Source organism: Oncorhynchus nerka, linkage group LG17 (genome assembly GCF_034236695.1).
Source record: "Oncorhynchus nerka isolate Pitt River linkage group LG17, Oner_Uvic_2.0, whole genome shotgun sequence".
NCBI classification, from domain to species: Eukaryota; Metazoa; Chordata; class Actinopteri; order Salmoniformes; family Salmonidae; genus Oncorhynchus; species Oncorhynchus nerka.
In genome coordinates, this window is record NC_088412.1 from 33,355,093 (window position 1) to 33,373,066 (window position 17,974).

A 17,974-nucleotide genomic window follows, 5' to 3' on the forward strand; every position below is an offset into this window, starting at 1 on the left:
TGCACTGCGTAACAAGTACGTCTGATTATACAACTGCTGCTGTCGCTAAAAATATCTTACCGACAAGCATGCTACAGTTAGCTTCGTCATGGTTCCCAACCAGAGAAATGATGCAACATAACTTCACATTAAGGAAGTGGTCATCTCTGGGTTAGCAGGCGCAGACTCACCGTCTCAGCATCCAGCAGCACCGTGGGGCACTGGGAGTGAGAGGTCATGACCTCTAGGGAGCTGAGGAACTGGTTCCCCATTCGCTGCAGCCGCTCTCCTAGGAAACGCACTGACGAGTGGGTGATGTCGCCAAACTTCCTCTGCGTGCTCTGCAGACACCAAGACAATAACACATTCAACAGAGCGAACACACACAAATATATACAAAACATACAACTAAACATATTCCACGCTTTCACCTTAAATAGCCGGGAGAACACGTGGAAGGTGTACACAGCAGAGGACCCATCCGTGTCCGACAACATCTGGTTGACATGGCAACGCCAGGCGTCCTCCTCGTCGTTATAGGCAACGGGCTGGAAAGCTGCCAGGATGGCGGAGAGGAATGGGAGGGGGCGGAGAGGCCTGGACCTCTGAGAAACCATCTTGATCACCCTCCTCCTGACTGAGAACAGACAAACACACAGGGTCTGTCTTAGTACCACTGACACACACACAGGATTCACCCAATTCTGAATGCACAAACACATACACCCTCGCTCTGACTGCAACCAAAACAACCTCACACTTCCGTCTCTCGCCTCCTCCCCTCTCCCTCTGCAGATGTTTCTGCTGCAGTGTTTCTTTCGCAGAGCTCTACTACAGAGCAAAGAGAATACATGGCTCTCCTACCATCTTAACACAACCACACACACGGATACTCACAGGCCTGTGGGACCGAACAGCCTGACGAAGCAGACAGAGTAGAAGTATCTGATGCCTGCGCTGCCGAGCGCTGTGGAGGACACAGACTTCGTCCTCATCCTCACCTTAACTCCCTCTCTCTCTGCAGCACAGTAACACAGTCTCTCCCTCTCTCTCTCTCTGCAGCACAGTAACACTGAGTCTCTCTGCTAGCTGCACTAGCCTGCCTAGCACACGGCACCGTACCACACAGGAATGCAGAGCAGAGCTCTATCTGAGCCCAGCATCTGACACACACACACACACACACACACACACAGGCCCCAATCTCACAGCAGGCAGCGCAACACCTCCTGCCGAGTTAAGCTTTCTTGTTGGCGCACAAACACACACAGCAGAGCCCCTCTGTTTTCCGGGGGAGGATCATTAGGAGCACTGCCATTCCCTCTAGCGATCAATCAAACTGCCTGGGTTTTGGAAACGGGGGAAATTAATTCAAGTACTTGTGTACTGAATGAGCAAGCAAGAAGTGTATACGTGGTTTCTACATCTCTGGTATTTGAATAGAGTTGGTATGTGGCTGTACTGTGATCAGTGTCCTCTAGACGAAGTTGGTCCACCTTGATGAGCGTGTGTATATTAAAAGGAAAGAGAGGAGCCAGAGCTGGCCCACCTTCAGAGAGATGCCCGCCTCTCCAGCCCAGCCCCACTACCAGCCCTGCCCGCGTGGGAGAAGAGCCAGAGATGAGCTCACCAATTACAGCAGCTCATAAGACCAGGGAAATCGCAGAGGCGCCGGGCAGCCCCGACACGACACACTCAGCCGCCCACTCGATCAATTACTTGGGCAAACACAGAACGCACATACAATACTTGCTGTCATGATACGAAGACCCACCACACACACACACACAAAACAGGTTGGGAGCAACACATGGTCAGCTGCAGAGCAGTGCCCCTGGAGCAGGTTAAGGGGTTAAGTGCCTTGCTCAAGGGCACGTCAGCAGTATGTGGCACCTGAGATATTGATGCCAGCAATACTCTGGTTGTTGACTCACTCCCCCCAGATTCCACTTCGCCGCATGCAAGTCTGAACTGAAAACAGGTATGCAAATGTAAAACAGGATGACAATCTCGAGACGGGATCAATGATACCTGCCAACAATATACACCTGACGACAAACAGATATCTGACTAGAGGCCACAACCACCGCACATATGGCCACTCATACAGGTCCTCTGATACTGGTCAGTAAAGTCAGTAGACTTACCTGGACATGTCGGAGAAGTCAGCCTCCTCCTCCTCACAGCGGTCGTCAAGCTCCTTCAGTGCCAGCGTCACGTCCTCCTCACACACAGAGCCACAGGGGCTGTCTAGGATGGGGGGCAGAGGTATGGCTGTGAGGGAGTCCCTCTCTTCACAGAGGGACCCTGGCGGGGTGTCTATGGCCGGTGGGAGAGGGGGGGCCGGGTCCAGGTCGTAGTGGGAGTCGGTGAGGTCACACAGCTCAGGGGGCAGGGGGGGGGCGCTGCTGCCAAACCCCGTGTCCGTGCTCACGCTGCTGCTCAGCTCATCTGCCGCCGTCATGCTCACCCCGTCCTAAACAGCCAGCAGGGGGAGCTCAGGAGGTCAGATACACACACACACACACACTACATCATTATACAAAGATACAGTGCCTTGTGAAAGTATTCGGCCCCCTTGAACTTTGCGACCTTTTGCCACATTTCAGGCTTCAAACATAAAGATATAAAACTGTATTTTTTTGTGAAGAATCAACAACAAGTGGGACACAATCATGAAGTGGAACGACATTTATTGGATATTTCAAACTTTTTAACAAATCAAAAACGGAAAAATTGGGCGTGCAAAATTATTCAGCCGACTTAAGTTAATACTTTGTAGCACCACCTTTTGCTGCGATTACAGCTGTAAGTTGCTTGGGGTATGTCGCTATCAGTTTTGCACATCGAGAGACTGAAATTTTTTCCCATTCCTCCTTGCAAAACAGCTCGAGCTCAGTGAGGTTGGATGGAGAGCATTTGTGAACAGCAGTTTTCAGTTCTTTCCACAGATTCTCGATTGGATTCAGGTCTGGACTTTGACTTGGCCATTCTAACACCTGGATATGTTTATTTTTGAACCATTCCATTGTAGATTTTGCTTTATGTTTTGGATCATTGTCTTGTTGGAAGACAAATCTCCGTCCCAGTCTCAGGTCTTTTGCAGACTCCATCAGGTTTTCTTCCAGAATGGTCCTGTATTTGGCTCCATCCATCTTCCCATCAATTTTAACCATCTTCCCTGTCCCTGCTGAAGAAAAGCAGGCCCAAACCATGATGCTGCCACCACCATGTTTGACAGTGGGGATGATGTCTTCAGGGTGATGAGCTGTGTTGCTTTTACGCCAAACATAACGTTTTGCATTGTTGCCAAAAAGTTCAATTTTGGTTTCATCTGACCAGAGCACCTTCTTCCACATGTTTGGTGTGTCTCCCAGGTGGCTTGTGACAAACTTTAAACGACACTTTCTATGGATATCTTTAAGAAATTGCTTTCTTCTTGCCACTCTTCCATAAAGGCCAGATTTGTGCAATATACGATTGATTGTTGTCCTATGGACAGAGTCTCCCACCTCAGCTGTAGATCTCTGCAGTTCATCCAGAGTGATCATGGGCCTCTTGGCTGCATCTCTGATCAGTCTTCTCTTTGTATGAGCTGAAAGTTTAGAGGGACGGCCAGGTCTTGGTAGATTTGCAGTGGTCTGATACTCCTTCCATTTCAATATTATCGCTTGCACAGTGCTCCTTGGGATGTTTAAAGCTTGGGAAATCGTTTTGTATCCAAATCCGGCTTTAAACTTCTTCACAACAGTATCTCGGACCTGCCTGGTGTGTTCCTTGTTCTTCATGATGCTCTCTGCGCTTTTAACGGACCTCTGAGACTATCACAGTGCAGGTGCATTTATACAGAGACTTGATTACACACAGGTGGATTGTATTTATCATCATTAGTCATTTAGGTCAACATTGGATCATTCAGAGATCCTCACTGAACTTCTGGAGAGTTTGCTGCACTGAAAGTAAAGGGGCTGAATAATTTTGCACGCCCAATTTCTCAGTTTTTGATTTGTTAAAAAAGTTTGAAATATCCAATAAATGTCGTTCCACTTCATGATTGTGTCCCACTTGTTGTTGATTCTTCACAAAAAATACAGTTTTATATCTTTATGTTTGAAGCCTGAAATGTGGCAAAAGGTCGCAAAGTTCAAGGGGGCCGAATACTTTCGCAAGGCACTGTACATTCTCTCTCGAGACCTTACAGAACCGGTTGGTTGGCATGACAGCCCTTCTAAAAGTCTCCCTAAGAGTTACTTCAGTGTTTGCCAACTGTTTTTTTTTTTGCTTATTGTACCATCAACTGAATTTTGCTCTGCCTGGAGTACCCCTGAAGTACCCCCTCACTTCCCCAGTGAGTTTATGGTCTGGTGGGTCTTAAGAATCCCCCTGTGTCTTGGCCATGTACCCCCAGGGCTCCCAGTAACCCTGGGTAGGAACCACTGATCTACTTAACCTTTATCTATGCCTGACAAAAACATTACTGGCTTAATCTCATTTTATAACATTCAAGAAAATAGAGGTCACGGTCAGCATAATTCAAGGGATTGATGTTCACTTTAAAAAGCTCATACTGTAACTTGGTGTCTCTCTAGAAAAGGGAACACGCTAAAGAAATAGGGCCAATATCAATCTAGTGTTGCACTCATGTCAGGGGTGAAAAAAATGGGGAAGACGGGCTCATGGTAATGGCTGGAACGGAATAAATGGAATGGTCTCCCACAAAACACCTGGTTTCCCTGTGTCTGATACAATTCCCTCCATTCATTATTATGAGCCGTCCTCCCCTGCCCTATGCATTCTAACCCATACGGATGGATCATAAACTACCGATTTATGGCTCACACTAAATGACTAGCTACAGAAGACCATAAAACGTGACATTTGAACACAATGCCACATTGTTACCCGACTGACAATGACAAACTGCTCTGCGGTGGCAGTTACCTGCATTAAACCACAGTGTGCGTCATTAGACAGGAAACACTACAAGTCAACTGTGTTCATGGAAGACACGTCCACGGAACGGGGGTCTAGAACATGTAATTGAAATGGACGTGTTCTGTCTGTGCCTCGTTTCCCTCCATTTAAGGGTCTAAGGAACAGAGAGGAGAAGGTGGCAGGCTGCCAGAGCGTCCCCGAGGCACGATTACAGAAAGCTTTTAGGAGTGGGTGGCCGTCCGGGCCGTCGTGGAGGGGATGAGCAAGAGAATCAATGGTTTTATCTGGGGCTCATTACACTAAGAGCTGGGCCTATCATGAGGAGATGTCCTTGAGCTGATGGGTACGGGCAGGGACAGTGGGGCGGGGACAGTAGGGGCTCACAGGGAATCTTTATTCGCATTATTGGGGGGGGTTCTCTCTGACTGAAAGACCACGTTGAAAATCCCACCTCTCAGTTTCACTCGAACAATCCGCAGATGTACATCCTGTGTCAGTGTGTATGAGATGGTCAATTCAGAATGGGGTCATCGGGGACAAACAAGAGCGGCATACTATCAACACAAAACCTAAACATTATGTGGAAGAGGTGTAGTAGTGGCAGAGATAAAAATGGACTAATGGAAGCTGTTAGTGACTATGGGTTCCCTAACTGTGTTCCCTGGTGAACTGTCCTCACTGGTTATATCTAACGCATGTCTGTGTCGTGTCACAATGCTCTCTAGCGTAGCCGGCTGAACTAGCTCATACTCACATATGGGTCTGCCCCGCTGGTGTCCAATGCGCAGCACGTATTTAACGAGGGGTTTCGTTTTGAATGTTCAGGTTCCAAATTGAGAGGTGAACCGTTTCGGCTAGCCTGAGGTGAGCATTGACGATGATCTCGTCCCCCCCAATTTACACAAGCAAGAACCACAAACCAGCTAAATCAGAGAAAGCAAGAGCCAGCCCACCACAACACCCACAAGCCCCGAGCAGCGCGACAAGCAGAGAGAAAGAGATGAGACGGAGGGAGATGTGAACAAAGAGAGCACCCCTTACGGCCCTGTCCAGAGAACAGGCAGGACAAGAGCCAGCCCACTGCACCCCAGGTACAGCACTCTCCTTAGAGGCAGGCGGAGAGAGGAGGTGGCCACCAACCCTCTGCGTGAAAAAAACATGACTGACAGAGAGCCCAGCAGAGGTAGAAAGTGGTTAAAAGAAGAAGATAAGGCGCTAGAAAGAACCGGAGCACCCCGATTTATTTCTCCCGATTGGTCGCACCTCAGGCAGCTGACTGCTGTTTGAGTCAGAGCGGGGCATCTCCAGTGCAGTGCTGTCCTGGCGGGGCAGCAGGGCCGTGGTCTCCTCTGTCAAGGCACTGCTGGACGACTCCTGCGATTGCTGCAGAGAGTCCACGTGGTTGGACGTGGCATCGTCCGTAGCCGAGTCACTGTTCATCTGGAGTGAGAGACGGACGCAAAGAACGGTTCAACTTTTCCATTTGGAATTAGATAGTAAATAAATCAAACCTCCAAACTCTATATATTATCTGGTCTCCTCTGCTCCGAGTCTCCAGGATATCTGCTAGTATACTGCTACGTTTCTATTGTTCAACATGCAAGTTTTTTTTTTTTTGCATACAAGAGTTAGACGTTTACCAATAAAGAAAAATCTGCTATGTTCCAGGCATCCTTACAAAACATTCTTGTTATTCGAAAAATGATATATTCTTACATTACTCCGTCTGCAAATGACATGCTGCATGCTCATGGTAGCATTGTTTAAAAGTTACTACAGAGCCGTGTTTGGGCCCAAGGGCCACTAGAGGATCAGTCTCACAGTGCACTATCAAGCGCAAAGGAGGACTAAGAAGACAGCACAGACTGAAGAGCAGCTCCAGGAATAACAACATATTGTCGATAACACCCTGGGAAGATATATATATTTTTTATAGCAAAGCAAAGAGACGTTAGAGAAAGGCAGCCAGAGGTTTGGGGGTTAAAATGATATTGGGTTCATGCTCACAGGAACATGCTGTTCATGTTCTGCCAGGTGTAACTTGACTACATACGTTTTTGACATGGCATGCTATGGACTCGAGTTTCACTTCATTGTCACTAATCTCCCAGTTAGTTCATTGATTCCCATATGTTATGTTCGTGACCTTTAACATATCAGAAAGCTGGACTGATTCTTAGAAGTACAGTGTTTGGGTCTCTACTTACCTAAAAACAAACTTCTGGGGGAAGGGGGGGTACTGGTTTGTGGGTAAAATTAGGGTAGAGCATCTAGGATTGGAGTGAAGGAGGGTAGAGAGGGAAATAGTGACTGTTACCAGCGGAAGCAAGCATCTAGCCCCAGGGCAAACTGGGTAAGGTAGCAGCTCTGCAATAGCTCTGCTCAGCGTACACACACACACCATGCCAACGGGCTGTGTGAGGAGCATGGGGGCGGGAGGGGGACGGGGGCACCCTGGTGGTGGGTGAGACTTACGAGGCCAGAGCGGGTGAGAATCTGGCTAGCGCTCAGTACCTCCTCCTCAGATGACTCGTCCGTGTCCTCCTGGTTGGTGAGGTTGAGGCTGGGCGTGCTCCCGGTGTACTGGCACTCCTGCAGGGACGGCGTGTCCCCGTCTCCCTCCCCCTTGTCCATGCTGTCCAGGGAGCGCCGGCGCACGCCCCAGTTAAAGTTGTCCATGCTCTCCCCTACAGGAAACAGCAGTCAGATACCAGTAGAACTAACTGAAGTGTGAGATATCTGTCGAAGATGTGGATGGATGACAACAGCACAAGTACACAAGAAACCAGAAGTACGTCACTAACATGCCACATCTAAAAGAGCTGTGTTTGCAGTAATGGGAAGGGGAGGAAACAACGCCTTTTCTCCAAGGCTTTGACCCTAATCACTTCGGACATAGAGCTGCAAAACTTTAAAGACAAACTAAATAAAAGCACAAGAGGAGGAAAAATCAGGACAAAGTGCAGACGACATCAATCATGAAACACAAAGTATTTGTGGCATGCTTCATTGGCTGTCTGTTTCTAGACTGACAAAACAGGTGCTTCTACAGGGTGACAATCGCATGGACTGACAGAGGGCCACCAGGGCACTGAGGAGAGCAGCTCTTGCTGGCCCAAAACTTACCTGCAACTCCTTGTGGCGGGAAAGGAGGAAAGGTAACAAAGTGAGTTAGGAAGAGTAGGCAGTAGGGACAGTTAGAGGACAACATGGATGAAAAGTCATACCGAGACACACACACACAGATGTACTTGAGTGCACGAGTCCACAATCACACACACTGAATGAAACCATTTATTGTCACCCATCAACGACATGATCTAAAATGATGCAACAGCAGAGAGACTATTGCAAATGATTATATACAAGACAGGTGTGTGTGTACAGATGACTTATCCTAGTGTACAGTAAATCACCCCTCACCTCAGCATCTTCCAGCTCCACGTCCAGGAAATCAAAGTCCTTGAAGACTCCAAACTGCTGCTCACTTCCTGCATCCTCTCCCTGCAGGTCCTCCTCCCTCACCACCTCCTCCACCGTGGGGATCAGACTGGTCTGCTGGTCACCTGAGTCCAGGTCCTCGTTGGATGAGAACACCACCTAAACACAGACAGAGAGTACAGTTATGGTAAACATGTTCAAATTAAAGCACGTGGAGGGATAGGATATGTTTTGTTGAAGTTGATCACTAGTCCTGCTCGCTCACAGTTTGACATGCCAGGTGTCTTACAGAAGGATTCTTGGGAACGCCAGACTCAGGACCACACAGAGAGAGAACGTTCATGAGCTTCTCTCTGGTTCTCCTCTGAAATAAGACAACATAAACCAAAAATGCATGAGACATTCCAACGTTAAACACGTCAAACCACGTCGTAACATTTCCCGTGGCTGAAAGTACCTGAGAGAGTTGGGGCCTCTTCCAGCTGACAGGCACCAGGCCGTTGGAGTTGGATCCAGAGGAAGTGGAGGACGTGCTCCGGGTCACAGCGATGACTTGCGGTTTCCCATTCCGCCCTGCAGCTGTGCGCTGGTCCCCGTACTTATGCCCTATGATGGGCGTCTGGGGGTCAAAGGTTAAACCAGTCAATCTCGATTACACAGGTCTGATTATTTTCTGATAAATGGTAGGGGATGAAGGTAAAAGACGAGTGAGAGAAACATGGAAATAGTGAAAAAAACAATCAATCAGAGAAGGACGAAAAGATAACAAGGACCTAGCTCAGGACAGATGTCTGAGAAAGGTACTTCTTTGTATTGACATTTTAGCAGCATATACAGCACAATAGTTTAAAAACATCAATTTACACATTGAGCAGGCAAGACTTCACCTCTGAGATGTCAAAGTGGAAGTCCAGCGTCTTGCCGGGCAGCTCCTTAGAGGAGTTGTTGAAGATGCGAGTGAAGGCGATCTCTGGGGATCCAGAGGACTCGGTGCTGTAGGAGCGCTGCACCTCGTCTGGCACCACCAGGCTGGCCGACCGAGACACCACCAGCTTCAGGATGTTCTGGGCCTCCTTCCAGTACGGGCTCTGGGGAACGCACAGGAACAGAGGTGTTGGTTAGATTGTCAATAGGAGAGAATTTAAACATGTTTTTTAGGAGGACACCTCAGTTATAGGGAAAGTTAAGAAATATATGGTCTTTCAGTGCTCCTATGATACTGTATGACATTTTCTAATTCAAGTTCTCATGTCACGTATACAAGTACAGTGAAATGCCTTTCATGAAAGCTTGAAACCCAACAACGCAGTAATCAATATAGTACTAACAATACTAAAAATAACAAGGTAGAACAAAAGCATGACAAATAAAAATAAGAACACGCAAAAGTAAGAAGCTATATAGTGGGTCAGTTCCAATACCATATTTACAATGTGTAGGGATACTGGAGTGAAAGAGGTGGATATGTATAGGTGACCAGGCATCAGGATGTATGATAAACAGAGTAGCAGCAGCGTAAATGATGATTGCATGTGAGTAAGTGTGTGTGTGTGTGTGTGTGCGTGTGTAGAGTCAGTATAAATGTGTGGGCATGTTATGCGCGAGTGCATAGAGTCCTGTGAGTTTGCATAGAAACAGTGTCAAAATCACATAGAAGTGTCAACTAGTCCACATAGCCATTCTGTTAGATATTTAGCAGTCTTATGGCTTGGGGATAGAAGCTGTTCAGGAGCCTGTTGGTGCCTGACTTGATGCACTGGTACTGCTTGCCGTGCGGAAGCAGAGAGAACAATCTATGGCTTTGGAGGCTGGAGTCTAACGATGACCAAGCAGCCGTGGGTGAACAGGGAGTACAGGAGGGAAATAAGCACACACCCCTGTGGGGTCCCTGTGTTGAGGGTCAGCATATTCGATCCTACTCGGACCAGGCTGACAACCCTTACAAGCAACCTTGAAAGAACTCTGTCTGAATTAACAGTCTTTATTCAAACATACTAACAAAAGAATCCACTTGTACAAAAGCACACACTGCTGTGGAGGTCGGTGAGTGGAGAATTGTCCTGAGGCTGGGTGGGGGGAGGGTAGGAGTGGTAGTCAGGCCAGCTGCAGCTCTGACTGAAGAGCAGTTCAAGCCCAGGGGTCAGGGCTGGTAAAAGGCTCTTCTATAAAGAGCCTTGGCTGGCTGACTATGTCCAAATGGCCTGAGATCCATGACCTGCTTTAAATCTTCAAGTGTGTCACTCTGTAGAGAGGGAGTCATTCTGGCTTTCTCCCTCACATATTCACTCTCTTACACACCAAAGGCTGTATCTGCTGAAATGAAAGAGCCACGTGACACATACAGTACATTGCGTCAGGCAGCTCTATTCCTGTATCAGCCAATTCCTGTTCATTCTCCTCAAACCTCTCAGAGATGAGGCCTAAACAGTGTCAGAGTGTTGAGCTGAAACCTAAAGGGCGAAACCAGGTCTCACCTGGACATATTTTCCGATGATCTTCATGATCTCCAGGTTGAACTGTTTGACGGGTGCAGCCGACAGGTCAATGTGACTCAGCAGGCTGTAGATGATCTGCAGCAGGGATTGCTGCATGCTGGGTAGGCCTTTCTCCAGCAACTGGGGATGAGAGGGGGAGGGTAAGGAACAGACTAACAGCAGCTATCATGGGTTAGATGTTGGACATCTGATTACCAGCTGATCAACAATCAACTGCTGACTTGCCATAATAAAAAAAACACAAGCTCCTGTAAACGGAGGTTAACCAGTGGGTGTAATGTAGACGGATTACGTAATAAGTTGCCAGCTTTGATTCTCCTCATTACTTCTATGAAAGCCTGGTGTTGCGGCTGCTTACCTCGGCCAGGTATGTGACCAGATTGAACGTGATCTCAGCGAAGGCGTCGTGCAGGTAACGACACACCACGTTGATCCAGTTGGCGCAGTCTCTGGAGTAGCTGTGTGCGCTGTACAGGCTCATCATGTGGGCCAGGTTTGACAGTGTGGCGGACTTCTCCTCGGCACACACCTTGGCTATCTTATCCGCCGTCTCCTTGCAGAACGGAGTGGGGCTGTCAAAGTGCTGGATGAGGTGAGGCAGCAGGCACAGGATGTTCAGAGGAAAACCTACAAGGAGACGGCAACAGACGACATCAGGATCCAGTGAATCTAGATCGCCCGAGCGAACACAGGAAGAGAAACAGGTCTAAACCAACCGGAAGGCTCTAGGGAGATTAGTGCCATTTACCAAGCATGAAGCCAGGAACTTGTGCTGAATAAAATCTAGAAGATCAATACCTGCTCGCTTACCTGCCACCTGGGAGGGGTCGACCAGTGTGTGGCGGGAGACGCTGATGAGCTTGTTGAGCAGGTGAATGGTGAGCTCCTGGGTGGAAGCTGAGGTGAAGCCCTTGAGGAAGAGCTGCAGCAGACCAGGGAAGTTGTACCATTTCAGCTTGGCCTGCACCCTCTCTAGTCTCTCCCTGCTGTCTGCGTTCTCCAGGGGCAGCTGACCCAGTAGCTTGTTGAGCAGACGCAGGGCCAGCAGGTACTCAAACTCATAGTCCGACTCCAGAAGGGAGGCCGCTATCCAGAACACCGTGGCCATCAGGTTGGATGGGTCCACAGGAGGGATGGCCTCCTCCCCAGGACCCGCTCTGCCACCCTCCCGCAACGAGGACAAGCTCTGCGTTCGCGCTAGGTTGCCGTGGCTACCGGCCAGCCGGTCAGCGATGTCTAGGGTGTTACTGCGGCGGCGATCTCCCTTTCGTTCACCCATGAGGCTGGCGCGGAGGGAGTTGCTGCGGGTGTGGCTGTGGGGGTAGTGGCCTTGGTGGAAAAGACCACCGCTACTCAGATTCAGCTGGCCCGTGCTCTTCCTTTTAGCTGCAAACTTGGCCCCCAGCAGGTGCTCATGGGCAGAGGCCCTGCAGGATAAATGACAATGAGTATTTCGCTAACACAGGGTTTTAAAGTGTCGATAATGCGTGTGTTTAGAGAGCGCGAGTTGACAAAATTGTGTTTGTATCAGCGACGGGAAATTCCACAGTAACAGTGTGAGACACAATGTCCACTGAACATTTGACAAAAACACATTTACTTGAAGAACAGTGCAGATGCAAAGTTTGGTAACAGAATGACGGAACAAACAGCACAAACCGTCGTCATTCTGTTACCAAACCCACCTGAGTGGGTTGATTCACTGTTGTGGTCATTTTGTCTGGGTTGGCGCCCCCCCCTTGGGTTGTGCCGTGGCGGAGGTCTTTGTGGGCTATACTCAGCCTTGTCTCAGGATGGTAAGTTGGTGGTTGAAGATATCCGTCTAGTGGTGTGGGGGCTGTGCTTTGGCAAAGTGGGTGGGGTTATATCCTTCCTGTTTGGCCCTGTCCGGGGGTGTCCTCGGATGGGGCCACAGTGTCTCCTGACCCCTCCTGTCTCAGCCTCCAGTATTTATGCTGCAGTAGTTTATGTGTCGGGGGGCTAGGGTCAGTTTGTTATATCTGGAGTACTTCTCCTGTCCTATTCGGTGTCCTGTGTGAATCTAAGTGTGCGTTCTCTAATTCTCTCCTTCTCTCTTTCTTTCTCTCTCTCGGAGGACCTGAGCCCTAGGACCATGCCCCAGGACTACCTGACATGCTGTCCCCAGTCCACCTGGTCATGCTGCTGCTCCAGTTTCAACTGTTCTGCCTTATTATTATTCGACCATGCTGGTCATTTATGAACATTTGAACATCTTGGCCATGTTCTGTTATAATCTCCACCCGGCACAGCCAGAAGAGGACTGGCCACCCCACATAGCCTGGTTCCTCTCTAGGTTTCTTCCTAGGTTTTGGCCTTTATAGGGAGTTTTTCCTAGCCACCATGCTTCTACACCTGCATTGCTTGCTGTTTGGGGTTTTAGGCTGGGTTATTGTACAGCACTTTGAGATATCAGCTGATGTACGAAGGGCTATATAAATAAATTTGATTTTAATTTGAACAAACTTTGCATCTGTACTGTAAACGTGTTTTTGTCAAATTCTCAGTGGAAATTGTTAAGTAGTCCTTGTGCATAGAGTTGTATGGTTTGCTTAACTTTGCAATCATTGGTTTTGCTAGACACACATTTTCATGTGAAAAATCAGAGAGTCTCATTGTCACTGTTACCGTGGAATTGCCCAGATCTAACTGGTCAATGCTTACTGTGCCAAGGCAGTGAGGAGGTCATAGTTCTTGACGGTGTCAGCGAGCGTGTCGATCCCTGACTCCAGAGTCAGCAGCAGCTCGATAACAAAACCCTGAGGAGACAGAGGAGCAGAGGTCAACCACCGAGACAAACCGACCCCTGATACTGCAGTACCCAGTGGCTGCTGCTTCCTAACAGAGCTGCTGAGCCACACTGATCACAGGTCAGAGTGGCTGAACCCTCTGGAGTATAGTACCTGTTTAAGCAGCTTTGCTCCCTCTCATCTGAGATCAGAAGTTAGTGAGAAAACTAATAGAGCAGACAAACCAAAGGTCATACTAGAAGGTGGTTGTCTTGATACCGGTGGGTGGTCAAGCTCACCTGTGCCTCCTCTCCCGGGTCGCCCACTGTCTCTACGAGGCGTGAGAGGACATCAGAAAGCGTGGCGGCTGTGAGGGGTTGTTTGAGAGCCCTGAAGATCTGGAAGGAGCGTCCTGCGTAGTGACGAGACGAGCAGGACAGAGCAGTTTGCAGCGCTACCTCACTCAGCAACTGCTCCAGTTGGAAACCTGATTAACACAAACAGCCAGAGATATTTAATATAAAAACACAAGGATGTTAGACATAAGAACAGAGGGATAATTAATGGCAATATTTTAGCGCTAAGAAATGCTACAGACAGGACAGTCAGTGCAGCAGAGAGGGAAGTGACAAACACACAAGGACCTGACTGGGACTGTTTGAAGACTGTCACTACATGTCGGAGGAACACGCTCAGCTGGTCAGCACTCTTTATGTTGGGGTTCTTGGGTGACACGTCCTCATGGTTCCACAGGGGCCCCCGCTTCCTGCAGGACAGACAGACAAGACCGAATCAGGAGAGAAAACGAGGGGAAGTCCGAACGATCGTCACACAACTCATCGAACCCTGATATTCTCACCCCAAGACAAAAATGGTTTGTAGTTGCACACGCAAACACATGCAAATGAACGATACCCCATCCTTTCAGACATGGCTGCAAGTGCGAGATCAGATGCATGGGTTGGATGAAGAAATGAGTCATGATGGTACAGTACATCACACAAGACAAACTGATATATAGAGCTATGACACACACATACAGTGCAAAAAAAATAGATTTTCAGGTAAATGTAGTGCAGTTGAGTGTCGGGCACTACCTGGAGGTGACAAACTCGATGAGGGCTTTGACCTTCTCGTACTGCTCTGCGGTGACATCCACCTCGTTGATCAGGGTGGGGGTGAGGTGGGGCAGGGGGACGACTCCTGCACCCAGGCTGATGCTGGACGACGTGGAGCTGGAGCTCAGGCCTGAGTCTGTCATGGGAGACGGCTGGTAGTCTGGCACAAAGTCACACACTCCTGCATGAGTAACACACAGACACGAGCATGGCTGACGAATCGCTAGAAACTTGAGATGTCACACACTGATCTGTGAAGACTGGAGAGCAAATAAGGACATGGATCTCTGCTGCCCCCTACTGATCTTATAGAACCAGGCAAAGGGATATTTGTGTGCTTGAGCTAAGCTACTCAGATCTTTGCAGAACGCTACTGACCTGTGAGGTTGAACTCGTGGGGCGGTGGCTTCACGGTCAGCACCTTTGGATCGTTGTACTCTCGGTTGCGCAGCAGCACGGAGGCCAGGGATTGGACTCCACTGTTGGTTCCCTGGACGATCAGCAGGTGAAGCAGGAGGCGTTTGCAGTGCTCGTAGACCTCAGGGTGCTGGTGGTCCAACCCTGGTGGGGGGAGAAAAAACAAGGGACTGCTGAGAATATCTATTCCATGAACACTGGCATAAGTAGAGTTTGCATTTGTTTTGCCTGTAAATGATGAGTATAAAGACAAGTATACGTCACTCAAATTGTAATCAGTTAGCTGTAGAGGTGAGTGGTTAGTTACCTATGAAGATGGAGTGCAGCAGGAGGTGAAGGTAGGCGCTCCACTCCACTTTGACCCCATGGTCTACTATGAGGTCAGTCAGTAGGATGACAGCTATGTTACACCTGAGATACACCACACCAGAGGGTCAGCAAGGACAGGGGAAAGGTCATACAGACAGGTCAGAGGTCAAGTGGAAAGGGTCGAGGTTACCTGTGGAGGGGTACTCCAGGGGTGTTCGTCTCCGGCAGGTAGTCCACCAGAGGGGACCAGCAGCCCCCTGTGGGAGGGAAAGGGAGGGGCTCGGGACGGTTGTGGTCCATCACCTTCAGACGCCAGTTAGCATACAGCGGCATGGAGTCACCTGGCGAAAACAGTGGCTTATCACACACACCTGTGGCAATGTGGACATACAGTATGTATATACAGTTGAGGTGGGAAGTTTACATACACCTTAGCAAAATACATTTATACTCAGTTTCACAATTCCTGACATTTAATCCTAGTAAAAATTCCCTGTCTTAGGTCAGTTAGGATCACCACTTTATTTTAAGAATGTGAACAGTCAGAATAATAGTAGAGAACAATTTATTTCAGCTTTTATTTCTTTCATCACATTCCCAGTGTGTCAGAAGTTTACATGCACTCAATTAGTATTTGGTAGCATTGCCTTTAAATTGTTTAACTTGTGTCAAACGTTTCAGGTAGCCTTCCACAAGCTTCCCACAATAAGTTGGGTGAATTATAGCCCATTCCTCCTGACAGAGCTGGTGTAACTGAGTCAGGTTTGTAAGGCCTCCTTGATCGCACTCGTTTTTTTAGTTCTGCACACAAATTTCCTATGGGATTGAGGTCAGGGCTTTGTGATGGCCACTCCAATACCATGACTTTGTTGTCCTTAAGCCATTTTGCCACAACTTTGGAAGCATGCTTGGGGTCATTGTCCATTTGGAAGACCCATTTGCGACCAAGCTTTAACTTCCTGACTGATGTCTTGAGATGTTGCTTCAATATATCCACATAATTCTCCTACCTCATGATGCCATCTATTTTGTGAAGTGCACCAGTCCCTCCTGCAGAAAAGCACCCCCGCAACATGATTCTGCCACCACCGTGCTTCACGGTTGGGATGGTGTTCTTTCAGCTTGCAAGCTTCCCCCTTTTCCCTCCAAACATAATGATGGTAATTATGCCCAGAGCTGGTCATGGGTGCACCTCAGCCACGCTCAAGGTCCTAAACGATATCTTAACCGCCATCGATAAGAAACATTACTGTGCAGCCGTATTCATTGATCTGGCCAAGGCTTTCGACTCTGTCAACCACCACATCCTCATCGGCAGACTCGACAGCCTTGGTTTCTCAAATGATTGCCTCGCCTGGTTCACCAACTACTTCTCTGATAGAGTTCAGTGTGTCAAATCGGAGGGTCTGCTGTCCGGACCTCTGGCAGTCTCTATGGGGGTGCCACAGGGTTCAATTCTTGGACCGACTCTCTTCTCTGTATACATCAATGAGGTCGCTCTTGCTGCTGGTGAGTCTCTGATCCACCTCTACGCAGACGACACCATTCTGTATACTTCCGGCCCTTCTTTGGACACTGTGTTAACAACCCTCCAGGCAAGCCATACAACTCTCCTTCCGTGGCCTCCAATTGCTCTTAAATAAAAGTAAAACTAAATGCATGCTCTTCAACCGATCGCTACCTGCACCTACCCGCCTGTCCAACATCACTACTCTGGACGGCTCTGACTTAGAATACGTGGACAACTACAAATACTTAGGTGTCTGGTTAGACTGTAAACTCTCCTTCCAGACCCATATCAAACATCTCCAATCCAAAGTTAAATCTAGAATTGGCTTCCTATTTCGCAACAAAGCATCCTTCACTCATGCTGCCAAACATACCCTTGTAAAATTGACCATCCTACCAATCCTCGACTTTGGCGATGTCATTTACAAAATAGCCTCCAATACCCTACTCAACAAATTGGATGCAGTCTATCACAGTGCAATCCGATTTGTCACCAAAGCCCCATATACTACCCACCATTGCGACCTGTACGCTCTCGTTGGCTGGCCCTCGCTTCATACTCGTCGCCAAACCCACTGGCTCCATGTCATCTACAAGACCCTGCTAGGTAAAGTCCCCCCTTATCTCAGCTCGCTGGTCACCATAGCATCTCCCACCTGTAGCACACGCTCCAGCAGGTATATCTCTCTAGTCACCCCCAAAACCAATTCTTTCTTTGGCCGCCTCTCCTTCCAGTTCTCTGCTGCCAATGACTGGAACGAACTACAAAAATCTCTTAAATTGGAAACACTTATCTCCCTCACTAGCTTTAAGCACCAACTGTCAGAGCATCTTACAGATTACTGCACCTGTACATAGCCCACCTATAATTTAGCCCAAACAACTACCTCTTTCCCAACTGTATTTAATTAATTTATTTATTTTGCTCCTTTGCACCCCATTATTTTTATTTCTACTTTGCACATTCTTCCATTGCAAAACTACCATTCCAGTGGTTTACTTGCTATATTGTATTTACTTTGCC

General features: G+C 48.4%; 1 protein-coding gene across 1 annotated transcript in view; it reads right to left on the reverse strand.

Annotated features, from left to right (window-relative positions):
- The window catches only part of LOC115145108 (protein furry homolog-like), a 74,585-nt gene that overhangs the window by 8,387 nt on the left and 48,224 nt on the right, over positions 1-17,974 (reverse strand). The window contains 21 exon segments of the mRNA XM_065003129.1: positions 171-320; positions 411-561; positions 563-616; positions 1,873-1,950; positions 2,127-2,455; positions 6,178-6,354; positions 7,390-7,601; positions 8,337-8,514; positions 8,645-8,719; positions 8,813-8,974; positions 9,243-9,443; positions 10,830-10,970; positions 11,209-11,477; positions 11,661-12,277; positions 13,533-13,627; positions 13,897-14,084; positions 14,242-14,363; positions 14,695-14,896; positions 15,094-15,276; positions 15,440-15,543; positions 15,632-15,782. Of these exon segments, the coding sequence (XP_064859201.1) occupies positions 171-320; positions 411-561; positions 563-616; positions 1,873-1,950; positions 2,127-2,455; positions 6,178-6,354; positions 7,390-7,601; positions 8,337-8,514; positions 8,645-8,719; positions 8,813-8,974; positions 9,243-9,443; positions 10,830-10,970; positions 11,209-11,477; positions 11,661-12,277; positions 13,533-13,627; positions 13,897-14,084; positions 14,242-14,363; positions 14,695-14,896; positions 15,094-15,276; positions 15,440-15,543; positions 15,632-15,782 (3,839 nt within the window).